General features: G+C 51.1%; 1 protein-coding gene across 1 annotated transcript in view; it reads left to right on the forward strand.

Annotated features, from left to right (window-relative positions):
- Positions 1-17,042, forward strand: part of SMG5 (SMG5 nonsense mediated mRNA decay factor) — a 30,513-nt gene extending 13,471 nt beyond the window's left edge. The window contains exons 8-22 of the mRNA XM_059871141.1: positions 109-234; positions 677-745; positions 2,569-2,777; positions 2,894-3,031; positions 4,059-4,760; positions 7,696-7,865; positions 8,117-8,192; positions 8,994-9,169; positions 9,525-9,683; positions 9,894-9,953; positions 10,732-10,891; positions 11,274-11,364; positions 11,930-12,004; positions 12,296-12,434; positions 12,798-17,042. Of these exons, the coding sequence (XP_059727124.1) occupies positions 109-234; positions 677-745; positions 2,569-2,777; positions 2,894-3,031; positions 4,059-4,760; positions 7,696-7,865; positions 8,117-8,192; positions 8,994-9,169; positions 9,525-9,683; positions 9,894-9,953; positions 10,732-10,891; positions 11,274-11,364; positions 11,930-12,004; positions 12,296-12,434; positions 12,798-12,881 (2,434 nt within the window). The 3' untranslated portion in view covers positions 12,882-17,042. The remainder of the gene's footprint in view (positions 1-108; positions 235-676; positions 746-2,568; positions 2,778-2,893; positions 3,032-4,058; positions 4,761-7,695; positions 7,866-8,116; positions 8,193-8,993; positions 9,170-9,524; positions 9,684-9,893; positions 9,954-10,731; positions 10,892-11,273; positions 11,365-11,929; positions 12,005-12,295; positions 12,435-12,797) is intronic.
- Positions 17,043-18,999: the final 1,957 nt, after the last annotated feature.

Genomic DNA, 18,999 nt, shown 5'->3' on the forward strand with positions numbered 1-18,999 from the left:
TGTGCTCATGCCTCAATGCCTGAATAACTTGCTAGTGAGTTAAAGCCCTAAAGTGTGAGCAGCCTTGTGGAGAAGTAACTTTGGCTGTATCCTGTTTTGGTGCTTTAGCATCCAGTCTGAAGTGTCCTTCGAAGGTGCCTATGGGAACCTGAAGCGGCTGTATGACAAAGCAGCCAAGATGTACCATCAGCTGAAGAAATGTGAGACCAGGAAGTTGTCTCCAAGCAAGAAACGGTAAGAAGGGAAGGAAAAGGAGAGGTGCAGGCTGAGAGTTTGCAGTGTATCCTCTGGGTTGGGAGTAATGTCTTTGTGGGAAGTGGAGCTGGTAGATGGGCCGTTTCAGCACAATGACTGTTACCAAATTTTGAGAGCCCCACTCTAGATCCCAGTCTTGCTGTCTTGGGTCATAATTTCAGGAGAAAAGCTAAATGCTGGCCAGGTGTAGAGTTTGCATTGAGAGATTTTCTCACTCGTCCATGGAGTCGGGGACTGTTCATGAGGGTTGGAGCATAGTGGTGAAAGTTGGCAGTGTATAAACTGTCTTTTTTCTCTCCAATTTCATCAGAATGGACTTTTCAGTTGAGACCTGATTTACCTGTTAATAGAGCTCTGTCAGCCCAGCCCATGTCTGTGATAGGGCACCTGCTTTACAGTGTTTTCTCCTCCATCTTTTTAGAGGAAAAGACATTAAGAGGTTGCTGGTGAGCTTCATGTACCTGCAGAGTCTTTTGCAGCCAAAGAGCAGGTAAGGTTATGGTAAATTGTGTCTTCTATTGACAACTGACAGTAACAGACACTCAGAATTGGAAGGGATGGTTTCCTATAGGATACCAGTGTCTGTGCTGAGGCTTTTTACCAAAAGGCCCAAGACTTTGGACTGTCCATGCATGGAGCATGAAGACTGTGTTTCCAGGGGAGGCTGAAATACCAAAGGGTGGCTTGTCTAAATCAAGCCAGCCTGAGTGCATGCTGAGCTCCTGGGCCTTGCAGCTGTCTCTGTGCTGTGCCTTTGGTGTTTGCTTACCCCATGCAGTCAGCAGATGCTTCTTCTGGCAAACCCTGTGTTCAGGCTGATGGGACAGCAAAGTGTTGCTGTCCACACTTGTGTGGGGCTGTTCACTGCACTTGGAAGTCTGTAACCAAACACCTTGTTCAAAGAAACACCCAAACCTGGTTGTGTTGGAATAAATGGGACGTTGTGTGATTTTGGGCTTTTAAATTTTTTATTAGATTTTCTCTGTCTCTGCTGGGAGGTTTTCAGGTGATTTTAAATAAACCTCTTACTGCTTGAAACAGAACAGGTGTTTCAAAGGGCTTAAATACAAGCTGTAGTTAAATTCATTGTGGAATGGTTTAGGTTGGAAGGGATCTTTTGGGCGTCTGGTACTTCCCCCAAGTAGTGTTGACTGTGAAAGTAGATGCAGATGTGAAGTTGAATGAGCTTGCTCAGAGTCTCATCACACTGAGTTTTGACTGGATCCAAGGACAGAAATCCCACACCTTTCTGGTCCTCTTTCCAATGTTTGACCACCTTCAGCACAGAATTTTTTTCTCCTTGCATCTAATCTCATTTTTCTTTTCTGTAGTGTGTACCCGTAATTTCTCTTCTTTTTGCTGTGCACCACTAAGGAGAGTCTTATTCCATCCTCTGTAATCACCTGTTTGGCATCTGGAAACAGATGCCCCATGCCTTCTGTCTTTCAGGCTGAACAAACTCGATTCTCTTTGCCTCTTCTCATACATCATATTCTCTGTTCCTCTGCTGGACTAAATCCCGTTTGTCACTGTGTTTTTGTTAGGTGTTTTTTTTTTGTCCTGTGAACCCAAAGACTGGATACAGTGCTCCAGATGCCACCTTGTGAGTGCTGAATGGAGAGGGAGAACATGTCCTCAGCCTGCTGGCTCTGCCCTTGTTCATGCAGCCCAGCATGGGATTGGCTTTCCAATACCGCCTTATACTGAGGTGGAACTACAAGACTCCTCTAATATCCACTCAACATGTATTTAGAACATAAGAAATTTGGGAACTACTTTAATTTCCCAAGCACACTTTCCCCTGAAAAGGCTTTGCTGAAATTTCACAAGCAGGTCTGTTTTGTAAGTAGGAAGCTCCCACAGTCCATTGGATTGATCTCATGGATGCTTCCTTTGAAGGACTGAATAGCTGTGGAGGATTTTGGAATGTTCTGGGCTGCAGGAGAGACATGGGAGGAGAAAAAACTGAGTCCTATGTTTGTGGCAGTGTAAAACTTTTCACTGAGCAATGCATCTGGAACTTTTGCTCCCTTTAGCATTTAAGTGCCTTGTGTATCTTAATAGCCACTGCTGAGCTCCCAAGGGAATATTAATCTGGTTTTTGGTGACCCTCTCTAGGTATTGTTTGTCTTTAGTTAAGCAGATTTAAAGAGGAAAACATAATCTGATTAATGTCACTTACTTCCCTGGTGCTTCATCCTGCCTAGTGCTAAAGGACAGCCTAACTGCCAGTTTTGGTTCAGTTTCTGGGCAGACATGCCAGGAGCAGAGTCTTGAGTTAATAATTCTTATTTATTTTTCACTCTTTTTAAGCTCTTTGGATTCTGAGCTGACATCTCTCTGCCAGTCTGTGCTGGAGGATTTCAACCTGTGCTTGTTCTACCTGCCCTCTCCTCCTAACCTGAGCTCAACTAGTGAAGATGAAGAAGAGTATGAGAGTGGTTACTCCTTCCTTCCTGATCTCCTGATTTTTCGCATGGTGATCATCTGCCTTATGAGCGTTCACACCCTCAAGAGGGCAGGTAAGCAGTGCTTTGTTTGGAAATTTCCTGGTGAGCATCCAGCAGCACAGTTAGGCTGGGGATCTGAACTGGTGTAGTGCTCACCTCCTCCATCTCACTGTGCTGTCTGCTTGCAGGTTCCAAGCAGTACAGTGCAGCCATTGCCTTCACACTGGCTCTCTTCTCCCACCTGATAAATCACGTCAATATTCGCCTCCAGGCTGAGCTAGAAGAAGGGGAAAATCCTGTCCCAGCCTTTCAGAGTGATGGCACAGGTAAGAGAACAGAGGTGGCAGCACCTGGGTCTCCCAGGCTGCCTGCCTACAGGGCTGTCTTTCCCCTTTCTTCCCTGGGCATGAGTTTTGTAGTGCAGAGGTTTACTGATCTTTACTTCTGGTCTGGAATCCCCAAAAGGGGGTTGATGTGCTGAGTTGTCTCCACTTGGATGCTCTTTCTAAATATCTGAATCATTGCAGGATGGACATGTTGCTTTCTTTGTAAGGAGACTGCTTTCTGTATCTCTTGGCAGCTCATTCATAATCTCTTTATCCCAGTCTGAGATTTTATTCTCTGTCTCTGGTTGCTGTTGCTGGCTGGCTGCTTTCCTGCTCCACTGAGGAGATGATCTCATGTAAAACACCTGGGCTGAGGGAGGCAGAAGGGGGCAGAGTGGGGCTGAGACAGGCTTTCTTAGCATACCTCAGTTCTGCTCAGGCAAGGGTGGCTCTTGAATTGCTGGGGGATTTTATTGAGCAGTGACTAAAACTGCTAAACCTTCCCCCTGCAAACAGTCCATTGGCAATACCTCACTGAATGCAGGGTGAGGGAGTTTCTGGTAAAAGCAGCAATGAACGACCCCCTGCTCTGCAGGTTTTGAAGCTGTCATGGTGATCCAGGGCTGCTAGAAAGTCTCCATGCATGTTGGTCAGGAACGGGATTGGTCAGGTCAGTGTAGTTACAGAGCACATGTCCCTGCCCTGCTCAGTGGATCACTTGCCTCTTTGACTGTAGACAGCTGGGGAGGAGAGTTAGAATTCAGCTGTGCTCTATTCTGGTTTAGCAGCCTTGAGCACTGAGGGCGCCTGGTAGCAGAGTGACCCAGCTTGGGCAGTAGGAATCCCAGCTTCCCGGGTGCTTTTAGAAAGTGAATCTTTTTTTCTGGGGTTGCTTATTCAGTGGTGGAAGACACTGATGGAAGTGATGGCTGACCTTTGCAACCCTGGTTCCCTGGACCCAGGGCTGGCCAGCAGCAGCCTGTGGAACACACTGTGACTTTACCTTTTATTCTCCCTGTAAATGCAGATGACCAGGAGCCACGGGAGCCTGTGAACTCAATTGAGAAGGAAGCTGAAGCTGAGTTGGCCAATCATCAGCCCAGCGAGGAGCAGCGGAAGAACGACTGCAAGAAAAGCAAGAAGTACTCTCGTCTGTCCTGTCTGCGCCGCCGCCGCCACGCCCAGAAGGTGGATGAGAGCGACCTGAGTGAGGGCTTTGACTCTGACTCCAGCCAGAGCTCCACCAAGGGCAGTGATGGCTCAGAGAGTGGCTCAGAGAAGAGTGACGAGGAGGCAGAAGCTGCTTTTGATGTGGAGACGGACTCCGACATGAACAGCCAAGAATCTCGGTCTGACTTGGAGGACATGGAGGATGAACCAGGCGAGGAAGGAAGCAGCCAAGGCAAAAGTGGGCCCAAAGAGGCCTTAAAAAACTGTGTGGATAGCAGTGGGCTGGGGGACTCCAAGAGCCCAAGCATCTCTAAAACTGAAGCTGTGGATCCAGCAGTCAATGGGCCAGCTTCCCTGAGCACTAATGATGCAAGCATAGCCAGTAATCTCCAGGCCATGTCCACCCAGCTGTTCCAGACCAAACGCTGCTTTCGCTTGGCTCCCACGTTCAGCAACATCCTCCTGAAACCCAACAGTGAACCACCTGCCTTGAAGGATGGGATAGAGAGCAAGCCATGTGTCAATGGAGATCTGGAGAAGCCCAGCTTGGCAGAGCAAGGTAAGGGCCTTGTTATTGCAATTATGTGTAGAAAACTGCAAACTACAGCAGTCTGTTTGCTAAATTCACCATTTCCCATGGTGTAAGCTCTCCTTTGGCTAGGTCTAGAGGAGCAGGTTGCCCAAGTAGTGGGCAGGCCTTGGGCTGGACATTTCCTAAGAGAGAAGCTTTACTTTTACTGCCCAGCATGCAGGAATATGTGCACTGAGCAAAGGAAACACCTGTGGCCCGCCAGGGTTACCAGAACTACTACTGTTCTGCAGACTAAATGCTGAGCAGCTGTGATAATCATAGGCTCACAGGCTAGTTTGTTTGGAAGGGACTTTAAAGCCCATGTCATTTCATCCCTCTTTCACAAGGCTGCTCCAAACTGCATCCAACCTGGCCTTAAACACTTCAGGAATGGGACAGCCACAGCTTCTCTTGGCAACCTGTGCCAGAGCTTTGCCACTCTCAGAGGGAGCAATTTCTTCTTAATACCACATCTAAATCTATCTTCCTTCAGTTTAAAGCCATCCCCCCTTGTCCTATATAGGACCTTGTCAAAGTCCCTCAAAGTCCCACCTCTCTTGGAGCCCCTGTAGGCCCTGGAAGGAGCTCTGAGGTCTCCCTGGAGCCTTTACTTCTCTAAGCTGAACACCCCCAGCTCTCCCAGCCTGCGTCCAGAGCAGAGGGGCTGCAGCCCCTGGATCATCTCTGTGGCCTCTCCCTGGGTTCACTGCAGCAGCTCCTTGTCCTCTCTGTCCTGGGACCCCAGAGCTGAAGGCAGCTCTGCAGGGGAGGGTCTCAACAGAGCAGAGGAGCAGAATCCCCCCTCACACGCTGCCCATGCTGTTGGGGATGAGCCCAGGACAGTGTTGGCTTTCTGGGCTCCCAGTGCATGATGTGCACGTTGCCACGGCATGCTGAGCTTCTTGTCAATGTCCCATCCCCCTACATCCTTCCTGGGGCTGCTCTCCATCCATTCTCCCCCAGCCAGTTTGTGCTTGGGGTTGCCTCAATGCAGGTGCAACATTTCTCCTTGCCCTTGCTGTTCCTTCTGGGGTTGGCACAGACCCAGCTCTCCGGCCTTTCCAGGTTCCTGGTGCCATCCCTTCCCTCCAACATGTGACCCCACCACACAACTCTGTTGTCAGCAAGCTGAGGATACACTTGATCTCACTGTCTGTGACACCAGCAAAGATGTTAAAACATGCTGGTCCCAAGCCCTGAGGATGCCCCTTGTCACTGCTCTCCACTTGGGCATTGAGCTCTTGGCTGCAGCTCTTTACCCATGACTATCCTGCCAAGTCTTTGTTCACTAAGTGGTCTATCCATCAAATCCATGTCTGTTAAGAGACAAGGATGTTGTGCAGGACAGTGTCAAAGCTCTGCACAAACCCAGCTGGATGAGGTCAGTTGCTCTTCCCTCATCCTCCACTGCTGTAACCCCATTGTAGAAAGCCAATGAAGTTTTCAGGCATGATTTGCTATAGTGAAGCCATTTTGGCTCCAGAGGCTGATTCCAGCAGGTGTTACAAATTGCATCTTCCTTTTTCCCTTCGTGAAATATCTAATCAGACACTTACTGTTGCTTCTGGTGACAGGAAGTTGTCTGTGAGATGACAGATAATCAGCCCAATGCTCATGAGGAAGTTTGTGTGGAAGATGTGACCCAGGTGCATGTGAGAGTGTTGAGGGCCTCTCTGTGACCCCTCAGATGTGCCTCACTGACTGTTGCATGCTGAACCCCTGGGAGATGTGCAGCAGGTGGAGCTGCCATGTTTCCACTACCACTCAGCTTACACAACTGAGTGATATTCTGGGCAAAAACAGCTGGAAAGGGAGATCTGATAAACTACAGGGGATTGTTTGTGTTTCACATAAAACTACATGGGCCTGTTCAGTCTTGTTTTTCATTCCTCCCAGTTTCCCTGGAGCAAGGAAACATTCTACATCCTGCTGCCAAATCCAGCTGGCCTACAGCACTGGCAAGATTCAGTCTTTGCCTGGGCCAGCATTTGAAGGCACAGTATTAGATCATGTTAGTGTTGACTGGCTCCTGGCACTGCTCCATGGCCACATGAAAGAGATGGGGGTTAAAGGAAGAAACAAATGGGCTTTGGTCTGTTTAACCCTTTCTCTCAGTGGTTATCTTGGTGTTGCAGCTCCAGGAATGTGTGGCCACAATACCTTTACAGGTGTAGAAAATGAGAGATGGAATGAGTTCAGTGTGTACTTTTTAGCTTCGAGCTCCCCTCATGTGTGCTGTATCCAAACTGCTTTTTGTGGTGTAACACTGTCAGTGATGGGTTCTGAATAAATCACCTCCTTTCTTGTGATTCTGAGGGTTTATGGAATGCCCACAGCTGTGCTGATAGGAAGCAGTGGTAGCACTTGAAATGAGGGTCTGTAGAAAAATGTGTGGGTGATTCCCACCTTGACCTCAGGTCACTTGTGTCACCTGTGATTCCACTGGCAATAGCTTTAAGATCCTCAGCTCTGGAGAGCTAGAAGAGTGTGAAGAATATGTTCAGTATTTAAAACTCTCTCACTCACAGGACAGCCCTGCCATTTCCTGCTCTTGCCTGGCTGGAAGCTGGGAGCATGTTGGCCTCAGGGCTCTGTTCCCTGCAGGAACTGCTCTGGGCCTTGTGCTGGCACTGCCCCACTCTGTCAGCCTGGAGGCTGCTGCATGGCTTAGGCATTGGTCAGACCTTCACAGGGAGATTTTAACCCTCTTATCCCAAGGAGAAGGAAATGCAGGGATGATACACTCTAGGAACAGCACAGAGGACAGGGACTGTTTTTCTAAGGATGTGTGGAGGCACCCAGGATTTCAACTCAACTATTACAAGCCCAGTGCTTGTACTAGCAAGCAAGTTGTGACACCAGCAGGGCTTGACATCTCAGGGGGTTTAACAGCTGCCATCTCGTGCTTGCCTTTGTTTTCCAGATGACGTGTCTGACTCTGAAGAAAGCATTTCAAGTAACAAATCCTGCAGAAATGAACGATCCCTTCAGGAGAAGTTGGAGATTGTGACCAATGAAGGGCTGCTGCTTACTGTCAAGGTGTTCCTGGACTGGCTGAGGACAAACACAGACCTCATCATTATGTGTGCTCAGGTGGGGATGGTGTCAGGGCTCTCTACAAGGTTGTGTCAGCTTCCCTGGGCTGGTTGCAGCCATGGCCCCAGTCCTGGGCAGAGGGTGATGTTATGTCCCCCACCAGCTGAATTAAGCTAATCTGAGCCTAAGAAGGATGGTGAGGTTTACTCTTGAGAAAGTGTTGTGAGATGCTGGAAGGCCCAAGCTGCCTAGTTGTGTGTACATCTGTCATGACATTTTCTATGGCCTTTTGTGTTCTGTTCCTTCAGAGCTCTCAGAGCCTGTGGAACAGGCTGTCTGTGCTTCTGAACCTTCTGCCTTCTGCTGCAGACCTGCAGGAATCAGGTACTGGAGAAAGAAGTGGCAATGTCATGTTTCACCAAGCCTAGTTATCAGTCATTCCCAGGGTGTGTGAGAGCCCAGAGAGGGAGATTTCCTAGTAGCAGCTTTTATAAGCACAATAGGAAGTAAAACATGCATGTGTTGGGGTTTTTTTGTTTTGTTTTGTTTTGTTTAAACACAATTCCAGTTAAATACGGTCCCATGGTCTTTAGAATCATGTAATCACAGAACATCCTGAGTCGGAAGAGACCCCTTACTTCGCTCCAGGATTGAGTTCAGCTCCTGGCCCTGACAGGACAACCCCAAAACTAAGACACAAAAATGCTCTATTAATGCATTAATGTGGCTGGCAGCATACTGAAACACTGGCACCAGCATGTGAGAATCCATGTGTGGCCAGCAGGAGTGACATTCACTGCCAGTAGCAGGAGTAAGGCTGGGATTTTGCCATGGTAACCCTGGAGCTCCAGCTGCTTACAATGTGCTCTGTGCCTCTTCAGGGCTGAGCCTGAAGTTCCCAATGGTTTATGAGAAGCAGAGTTTAAACAGGGTTGCTCATCAGTTGGAATAGGTGGGAAAGCTGTCCCTCCAAACAGGGAATTTCCCAAAGTCCCTTGGCAGATTGTTTGGGAGAGTTGCTCTTTATATTGTGGGTGGTCTGGTGGTTCCTCCTTAAGCAGGTGCTCACAGAACATGTTTTATTAACACCTCTGCCCCGACCATTACAGATCACTGCCTTAAAGCAGTTCTCCTCTTAGCCCCCTCACCAGTTGTTCTGCTCTCCTCCTTGTCCCTCCTCTCCAGGGCTGGCCCTGTGTGATGAAGTCAAAGACATCCTGAGTGATGCTGAGCTCCCAGACCTGAAGGCCAGCCTGCTGCTCCCTGAGGACGTGGCCCTGCGCAATCTCCCCCCTCTGAAAAATGCACACAAGAGGTTTAACTTCGAGCAGGATCGGCCCATTTTCTCTGCAGTCGAGGAGGTGAGTTGGGGTAAATCCTGAAAAAAAAAAGATCTGCATTGTTCTGTAATGTGGTTCCTTTTCTTAGTGCTAGAGGCCTGAGCAGAGGTTTATGGAGCAGGTGTGGCAGGGTGCTGCTGATGTTTCTTAAGATTTTCTTGGGTTGAGGAAGTCCCAGACTTGCTGGCGCTCCTGAACCTTCTGGCCAGCTGTAGCCTTTCCTGCAGTCTCTGGCTTCGAAAGAGATCACAGACATCCATCAGAACTGGGCATTTAATGTCAGTTCCTGCTTTTTTCAAAAGTGTGAGCTGCAGGTGGGCTCTGCCTCAGGCACACCCTGGCTGTGGTGGCTGCTGACTGCTGCTCTTCCTTGCAGTCTGTCGTGCGCATCTGCTGCATTCGGAGCTTCGGCCACTTCATTACCCACTTGCAAGGCAGCATCCTGCAGTTCAACTCTGAGCTTGGGATCTTCATCAGCATAGCACAGTCAGAGCAAGACAACTTGTTGCACCAGGCCCAGGCTCAGTTTCACATGGTGAGTTGGTATAGGTGAATGAATTCTCTGTATTCTCTGTTTCCTGTATGTTACTATTAGGTTGTAACTATAATCACAGATCTTTGGGAGGAGATGAAAGTTCTGTTCCTTAAAGCTATTCCAGTGTCCCCTTTTCACTCTGGAAGTGTATGCTAGTGTCAGCTGTTGTGTTTCCTGCTAACTGATATGGAAGTTTCGTTTTGCAACTAGGCTGCAGAGGAAGCTCGTCGGAACAGGCTCATGAGAGACATGGCTCAGCTTCGGCTGCAGGTAGGAGACTCCGGTTCCAGCCTGAAAACCTGCGGGGTAGTGGCTGGAATGTCAGAACCTGGAAAGGGAAGGGGGAACTCTCCTGTCCCACACAGAGGCAGTAAGCCCATTCTGCATATATTGAACTGTCGAGTGTCTCAGGTTGGAAGGCATCCCATAAGGATCATGGAGTTCAAGTCCCTGCTCCTCACAGGGTACTTTAAACTGAATGCCCAAGAGTGTAGTTCAGGCACTCCTTGAACTCTGGCAGACTTGGTGCAACAGCCACTTTCCTGGGGAGCTTGTTCCCCTGCAGGGGAAAGAAGCCTTTCCTAATGTTCAGCCTGAACTTGCCCTGATGCAGCAATGAAGCTAGAAATGAAATGTACCATTTCCTCATGTCCCATTGCTAGTCACTGGAGAGAGGAAGTCAGCACCTCCTGCTTGCTGACCCCCTCAAGGAAGGTGTCTCGGCCTTCTCTGCCCCAAGCTGAGCAAACTGAGTGACCTCAGCCACCTGAGGCCTTTCACCATCCTGGTCATCCTACTTTGGACACTCTCTAATATTTCGATGCCCCTCTTACATCAAGGTGCCCCAAACTGTTCCCAGTACTCAAGGTGGGGCTGCACTGGGCAGTGCAGAGTGAGATCCTCTTCTCTTGCTGACCCTCTGCTGCATCCAGCCCTCTGTTCTGTATGCTTGGAGGTTGGAAGGGCCTTTGCAGGGCAAGTCTTGTCCTGTTTGATGGTCTGTTTCAGCATCAATGTGAAGCGAGTGTCTTTGCATGTGTGTTTTCAGCTGGAGGTGTCTCAGCTGGAGGGCAGTCTCCAGCAGCCCAAGGCACAGTCAGCCATGTCTCCTTATCTGGTTCCTGACACCCAGGCCCTCTGCCAGCACCTGGCTCTTGTCAAGCAGCTGGCCACTAGTGGGAGGTTCATCATCATCATCCCTCGAACAGGTATGGGGACTCCACAGCAGGTAACTGGCACTGGCTGCCCCCCTGACCCTTCTGGGGTGCAGGCCCCAGGAGCCTGGGTGGTGGCTTTCCCTGCTCCTGCTCTTATCTTTCACTTCATCTGGAACAGTTGCAACATCCTTTTGATATGTTGCTTTTGGGCCCTGTTCTGTGTGTGGCCCATGCTTGGGATTTTGACAGAGTGTGTCAGGAGAGTTGAGAGGAGAGAGGTCCTGTTCCCTCCCCCACCCCGTGCCTCTCCTGTGGCAGCTGTGCATTGGACAGTGTTCTGTGGAATGGGGAGTACTTGACACCTCTGCATTAGTTTGCAGAAGTAGAACTGTAAACAAGATGGTTTTGTTTTTTTGTTTTTTGTTCCTGTTAGTTATCGATGGCCTGGACTTCCTGAAAAAGGAGAACGCCGGTGCTAGGGACAGCATTCGGTATCTGGAGGCAGAATTTAAAAAGGGAAACAGGTGAGAGCAGGAGAGGGGTGGGATTTTCCTTTTGTTTTGGAATGGGTGGGCTTTGGGTGGGAGCAGGCAGTGGATCCCTTGGAGCAGAATGAGGAGTGGGCCAAGGAAAAGCCATACTCTAAGAATGGGAAGGCAGGGAAGGAGCAGATGCTCTTCAGATGTGCTGGTAGTTGCTGCTCAGCTGTGAAGCGCAGCTGCTTCTGAGCAATGGTGGAGTTGCATCTCTGTTGCTCTATATACTGGAGCAGTGACCTTTGCCACTGCACTGAGAGTGCTGGAAGAGCTGAATTGTGCCTGGGTGCTCTACAGAAACACAGCTGAAAGGACAAACTGCATCTCTGGGGTCAGTGTCAGGGCTGGTGGGCTTGAGACACGTGGTACTGTGAGCACCACGTGGGAATGGCTGTGAGTCAGGGAGGTGATGGAAGGGATTCAAAGAGGATTCGTTGCATGGACCTTTGAGTTGGGGGAAGCCCTGCAGCACCCAGAGGAGCTGCTGTGGAGCACTGGCTTCAGTCTGTGGGACAGTCTCCATATGAGCTCAGAGACTCTGCTTTTTCCTTAGGTACATTCGTTGCCAGAAAGATGTTGGGAAGAGCTTTGAGAGGCATAAATTGAAGAGACAAGATTTAGATGCCTGGTAAGATTTCAGCATCTGAAGGTGTCTGAGCCAGGTTCACAGCAGGCAGGTGGCTTTGGGGAGAGGTGTTAGCACTGGGACTCATTGCAGAGCTTGTTCTGTGTGAGTCATGATGAAATTCCTTGGAGATAAGGACAGCCACCTGTGCATGTTACACAAAGCAGTCTGTGCTCAGAAAGGTCTCAGGAAAGTCCTTAATGGGAACAGGAATGCAGCCCTGCTTTCCATTCATTGTCCTGAGCAGATGTGGTCTTCCTGCTGACCTTCCCCTCTGTTGCTCTGTTCTGTCAGGAATCTCTATAAAATACTGGACAGCTGCAAACAGCTGACAGTGTCCCAGGGCAGTGGGGAGGATGACACCACAGGAATGGTCACCATCATCACAGGCTTCCAGCTGGAGGACCCGAGCTCCTTCTCAGTGCCCATGCAGGTCAGTAGCTCTTGTCTGGCTGAGCTGAGCCATTCTGCTTCCTAGCAGAGATATACTGTGATTGATTGGCAAGAGATTTTTTAAATTTTTTTTTTTCTTTGGCTAATCCCCAAAGTTACTTTATATGTTGAGATTCCTTATTCCCTCAAAGCTTCTTGATTTTGTGATACAGGGTATTCTGGGACAGGTGAGAGGATTTAATTCCATGTCTGTGCAGGCCTCTTGTACCAGAGCAATGAGAACTGGGAGGATTTGGCCTTCCAGCTGTGCCAGGCTGCCAGAGTGTCCCCAGGCTGGGAATGGCAGCTGTCTTGACAGGGCAAGTTAAAAATTAACCACCTGTTTTTCTGTGTTTGCTTGCAGTCTGCCATCCAGGCAGCCGCCAACGCCAGCATAGAGATAAAAAATGTTCTGGAGTTCTACAAGCAGTGGAAAGAGATGGGCTGATGGTCAGAAAGGCATCGGGTTGGTGAACCTTTCTCTCCCCCTCTCGCAACGTGCAGCGTCTGAACGAAGGAAACAACAATCTGGGCGACACTTAAGACACGAAGAAGCAGCAGCAGCAGCAACAGCAACAAAAATACCTACCCAAACGAATTAAAAAACCAAAATCCAAAGTGGGCACGCACACTGACACCCTCCACCTGCATCCTGAGCAGACGGCTGTACAGCTCTGATGGCGCCAGCTGCTCTGAGAGAGGCCCCTCGGAATGGCCGGGGCAGAGCTCTGCCCTTCTCCCAGTCGGCAGAGATGGGCGAGAGACAGGCAGTCCTTCATCCCCTCCTTCCTCCCAAAGCTTGCTTGGCCAGCAGAAGCAGGCTGGTGGTTCAAAGCATGGACTTCACTTCAGCAAAACCAAACCAGTGCAGCAGAAACGGAACCCTCCGGCTTGGGAAAGAAGATCCAAAGAGTGTTTTGCTCTTATTTGGCAATCTGGGGACAGGAAAGTGGATAATATTTCTCCCCCCCACCCCCTTCTTTTGAATTAATTATTTTTCAAGGTTTTTTTTCCTTTTAATTTTTAGGTTTTTATATATATGAATAATATAAAAAAAAAAAAAAAAAGAAAAAAGAGGAGCTCCTTTAGGGTTTTGGATACTCTTCCAATGTCAGAAAGAAAAGGAAACACTCTATTTAAAAGGGGGAAGAAGCTCTTAATATAATTTTTTTTTTTGTTTTAGAACAAGCATATTTATTTCCTTTCCCAGGCCCCCATGGAGCAGGCTCAGTGCAAAGGGATGTTGGCCTGTGAGGAGGGAGCAGCCCCATGTTGCACTCCGCTCTTCCTGGGAGCTGCACGCTTCATGAGCAACACAAGCTCCACCATGCTGCTCCAGGGAGGCCACAGGACTCTGCCTCCATCGCCAGCTTCTCCCACTATGCATTAGACCTTGGAGAAAAGGAGGAATCTGGCAGAACTGCTGAAAGAGAGAGGAGCCGGCTGGGATTTATACACCGTTAAGGCTCAAATGCTTGGCTTGAGCACTGCAACACTGGGATGGAGCAGATGTCTCCAAAGGACCCAAAGCCTCTTTTTCATCTTTTCTTTTTTCCCTTTTGTTCCCCCCTAAATCTTTCAATAGGGTGTGGAGGAGGAAGGAGAATCTCAAAGCCATTATCTTCTGCTGGTTGTTCAATGCACCACTGCTGCAATGCTGTGCTAGAGATGGTGACAGAGCTGGAGAGTTTGTGTCCCCCTTTCCCGCGTCCCTCTGGGCTGGCAGAGGCTGTCCAGGAGCACCGAGCTCACAGACTGCTCCCTGCTTTTGGCATCCCAGACAGGAGGGCTGATGCTGCCTGCAAGGATGCTGGAAAAGCTGGTTGCCCAGGTGAGCTGGGAGGGATCCTGCAGAGCTCCATCCGGGCAGCATCTCATGCAACCTGTGTCTGACACGCTGTCACTCGGCCGGTGCTCGCATATGAAGCTGCAGGTTGCTCACAGGGCAGCAGGAGAGGGGCTGGGCAGTCTCTTCATGCTCCCTCTTGCCTCTGTGTGCCCACGAACAGATGTCTCCATCCACATGAACCAGCAGCAGCTATGCAAGTACAAACCACTGGAGTCTTGTATCTGTCTGTGTTCTCACTTGGGCCAGCCAGAAACTGCTACAGCCAGAGAGCAGAACATAATAAGCTGAGTCACATCTGTGCAGGCTCTGAGCATGGTGTGTTGTACTGCAGGGGCAGGATGTTCCTTGTTTTCAGGTAAAAACTAAAAATACCAGCACAAGCACCAGAGGATTAATTTCTGTTCCAGTTCCAGCTCCTTTACAGCGCAGCAGAGGGAAATGCCAACCTCCATGGTACAGCTGGTCCATCCCTGGAGGCTGACAGGTTGGCTGTGAGGGACAGGGCTTTCCCTGCAGGGTCTTCCCTTTTACAGCTTCTTCTGAAACTCACAGTACTTTGCTTGGCTAAGCCAAGAGAAGGTCAGAGACTGGCACACCTTGGGGATTCTTGGAGATCTGAGATGGGTTGTGAAGCTCCCAGTCACCCTTCCCTCCAGTGGTTTTATTTGAAGTCATTTGTTTGTGGAGCTCATTATTTCTGTTCAATGGGGTGGAAAAAAGAAGGGAATCTCCTTGTGGAACTGTTCTTGAGGTGAAGCCCTCCTTGTCTGGTGGGGGGGCACAGAGAATTGATGTGCTCTGCTTTTTCCTACTGCTGAAGAAACCCCCCCTGATCCTGGCTGCTGAGCACAGCAGAGGGGTCTGGAGGTCACTGGGTTTGTCCTGAGAGCCTCAGTGTCACCCTTGTGGCTGCACTTGGGGTTGGTGAAGAGAAGCATTGCAGGGCTGTAGTCAAAGCAGTGAGGAGCTGGGGGCAGTCTGCACCTTCACCCTGGGTCAAGCATTCCTTGGGTCCTGGCTGGTTCTTGAGGGGAGAGGAGAGCAGTACAGGTAAAGCAGCAGCCCAGGGGGAATTCATGTCTTGCTGGTGGCAAGTGTTTCACTGATGGCAAGTGTTTTCAGTTCTTGCAGCTCCCACAGCTGTGCAGGGTGCCAACTGGGAGCCAAGTGCTGCACAGCTGGGCAGGCTGAGGAGGAGCTGTGTTCTGAGTCACTGAGGCCTTGTGTGGGCACAGGATCCAGTTTGAGAACAAAAGAAAATAAACTCGTGTACTGTAACCAGAGGCAGTGGAGCATGGAGCCCATGTAGGGCCACATGGCAACAACAGGGGCTGCTCACAGCTCTGCTTCAGTCACTGCTCTGGTCCCCTGAGGGGTTGGTTTAATATTCCAAGGTTTTGCATACCTGGAGGGGAGAAGGAAGCCCTCACCGTGCAATGGGGAATCCTGACTGCCCCCATGGCACCTTCCACTCTGGATGGGGAGGGATTGTGACCTTTAAAAAGGACACCTGAAGAGTCCCTATGCTGCCCTCTTCCTGTCCAGAGCACTGTGCTTGAGGACCTGGTGAATGGTTTTGGATTTGCATCCCCAGTCAGAGATACCTGGATGGAGCTGAAAACCTGGGAGGCTCCAGAGTGTGGGAGCAGTGTGGCTGCAGAGCAGCCTTGGGGAGATGGCATGGAGTGTCCTCCAGCAAGCCTGGCCTTCTGAGGGGGCTCAACATATCATCCCCTGGACTGGGGTAAAGGAAGGCACTTCTCTGCCCCCATGCCAACACTCAGGATGAGCTGGAGTTTCCTCCCAGGACAGATCTGCTCTGCCCAAGGGCCACTGCGGTTCTCCCCTGGCGTGGTGGCTGCTGATCAAAGTGGGTCTGGGGGGGGAAGCAAAGGGGATGGTCTATGGAAGGCTCTGTGCAGCCTGTGGCTGCTATGGTGCTGCACTGGGGGCTCCCTGAGAGCCCCCCACCCTGTGCATCCCTGTCCAAGCCAGAACTGTGAGCTGCCTCAGCAGGAGAGCACCAGGCAGGATGGAGACTGCAGGCTCTGGCCGTGGCTCTTCCTGCCGTGCTGCTCCTGCACCAACTCCAGGCTTGCCCTGGAGCAGCTGTGAGCCAGTCCAGTAGTGCCTGCTGTGCTGGGAAGGAGAGCAAACAGAAAAAACATCTTGTGGGCTGAAAGCAAGAGTTTTCATGTGTTCTGGTGTGTTTCTTGGGTTTGGTTTTTCTCTTCATTACCACCCTGTTGGGCGGTTCGGGGTTTTTGGGGTGACCCCATGCTGGGAGGACGCAGGTCTGTGGTGGCTGAGGCTGGCTGGGCTGTCCCCAAACCATGGTGGACACGGTCACTGGTGCTTGTTGGGCTTCTGCTCCATGGTTTCATGGGCTTTCCAAGCAGCTCCTCTGCTCCCATCCTTGCTTGGCTTGAGGCCACCTGCAATGCCTCAGATTTTGTCTCGCATCTTCAATTTTGGGCTCTTTTCCTTCTGGGTGTGCAGCAGCACTGGCCAGGGCAGGGACAGGGCAGGCTGGCACAGGGGTTGTGTTGCTGGCCTTGCCACTGGCACTGAGGGGATGTAGGTTGGAGGCGAGGGACAATCACCTCTTCTCAGCCCTCGTGTGGCACACGGGCTTGCAGAGCCAGGGAGGATCGAGGGGACCTGGGGCCCAGCTGGGCGAGGAGGGGCTGGGGCTCCCAGCATATGTCTGACCATGGTCTGAGCACAGCAACTGGCTTAATAAAATACCAGATGTTTGTACTGTGTGTCCTGTGGTCATTCCCAGCCCATCCCACCTTTTCTGAGCAGCCCAGGGGCTGAGTGCATTTTCCATCTGTAAATCCACCCAAATATGCTTTGCTGACCAGACTTTCCAGGAAGGAAGTGCAGGTGGGTTCTTCCTTAGCCCTGTGATGAGAATAGCATTTTCCTTGCCACCTCTGTGATGGGGGATGACTTCATCCTCTTGCTAGGACTCTGCTGCCACAGGAGCACCCCTGACCCTGCACAAGGACCTGGACTAGCTCACTGGGGCCTTTGCAGCTCACTTTTAATGGGGAAAGGGGGTGGAGAAATGGGAGACAGGGAGAGTGGAAATTTTTTAAATGTGTGACTTTGCGGTGTCCATTCAAGGCGCTGGGAGAGGATGGGCTGGGGGCTTCAGGCTGGAGATTGGGCTGTGCAAGGGTCCCACCATGCCCTGGTGCCAAGGGAGAGAAAATAAATGAGTATTTCTGCTCTGAATTCACTGCTGTCAGAGCTCCCTGATCTGCTTCCCCTGGTGGGGAGCACCGAGCTGGGCACTGCCATAATTTTGTCTCCCTCTTGGGTTCTTTGGAGGCTGCCACCGACAGGAAGGTCAGAGAGGGGGATGTTAAAAGGGAATCCAGCTTCAGTCCCCAGTAGGGAAAGGGGCTCAGCTGGCAGAAAGGGACTGTCACTGCCAGCTCCAGCCCTTGAGCAGGGCTGGGAATGCTTTTTCCTGCTTGGAAGGGCTGTGCCAAGAGGCTGCCAGTCCTGTACCAAACCCTGAGCCTCCATTGCTGGTCCCTGCAGGACGGTGCTGCCCTGGGGGGTCTGTGGGTGGGGGTTTGTCCCACAGCCCTTGCATGGGAACAGACCGAGGTGAAATTGAAGCAGGAAAAGGCCACAGCTCTGGTCAACTCCTGGTCCTGCTCCTTGTGGAGCTGAATTCTCCAGGACCCCCAGGAGCTGCTGTCTCTCCATCTGTTTCTGCCTGTTCCCCTCCTTTCCTGTGCCTCTGCTTCCCACTTCTGGTACAGACATGTCATGCCCTGCCTCTAACATCTTCCTGCCTGGGTTTGCTGTGCCTCGTGGGTTATCTTGGAGGGACTGCTCAGCACCAGGGTCTGCATCCCAGTGTGGACACCCCAAACCCTCCCTTTGGCCTCCTGCCAACACACCTGGGGACAGGTGACTTCCCCTTGGCTGGGGCCACCAAAGCAGCAGAGCCCTGGTGTGGGCCAGCGTGCACCTCGGGCTCCTTGGACAGGCACATGGGGTTGGGTTTTTGAGCTGCTCATGCTGTGCCCAGCACTCAATTCCTCTAGGGATCAATAAATCCCCAAAAATTGGGGTTTTGGAAAGCATCCATCCTGCTCCCAGCTCAGTCCTCTGTGCCCTGAGCTCCATCCAGCTGCAGCCGGGACCTTCTCCTGGCATTTGCCCCATGGGCTGAGCTGGAGCCACTGCCAACCCTGCTGCTGCCAGGTCAGTTTTGTTTCCCCAAATTTGCTTTCTCCACCTCTTCCCTCCCAGATCTCCTCTGGTGGGACCCTGCAGTGTGACCTGGTGGATGTTTGAGGCCCCGTGCTTGGACCTGCCTTTGTCACCTCCCCTGGCTCTCCCAGCTTGGTGGCATTTAAAGCCTGGTGCCCAGAGCTGCCTTGCATTGGCCCCTCCAGCTGGAGGCTCCCGTGTGCCCCCTGCAGAGTCAGGGTCGTGTCTGCACTGGGAATTTGGGGGGATCTCAGCTAAAGCAAGGCTGTGGCAGGTCAGGGATGTGTCCAGCACAAAGCTGCCTTGGAGCCCCTGCAGAGGCCCCATTTGCCCCTCCTGCCAGGGAAGGAGAGCTGCCAGAGAGGGGCCCAGAATGGAGCAAGGGCAGGACCGAGATCCCCAGCCTGAGGCAGGGGTGGGGGGGTTGGGGCTCTGCAGGGCTGCTGCAGGTGGCCCTCATGGCCCCCATGGCCACCAC

This window comes from Haemorhous mexicanus, chromosome 31 (genome assembly GCF_027477595.1).
Source record: "Haemorhous mexicanus isolate bHaeMex1 chromosome 31, bHaeMex1.pri, whole genome shotgun sequence".
Classification (NCBI taxonomy): Eukaryota; Metazoa; Chordata; class Aves; order Passeriformes; family Fringillidae; genus Haemorhous; species Haemorhous mexicanus.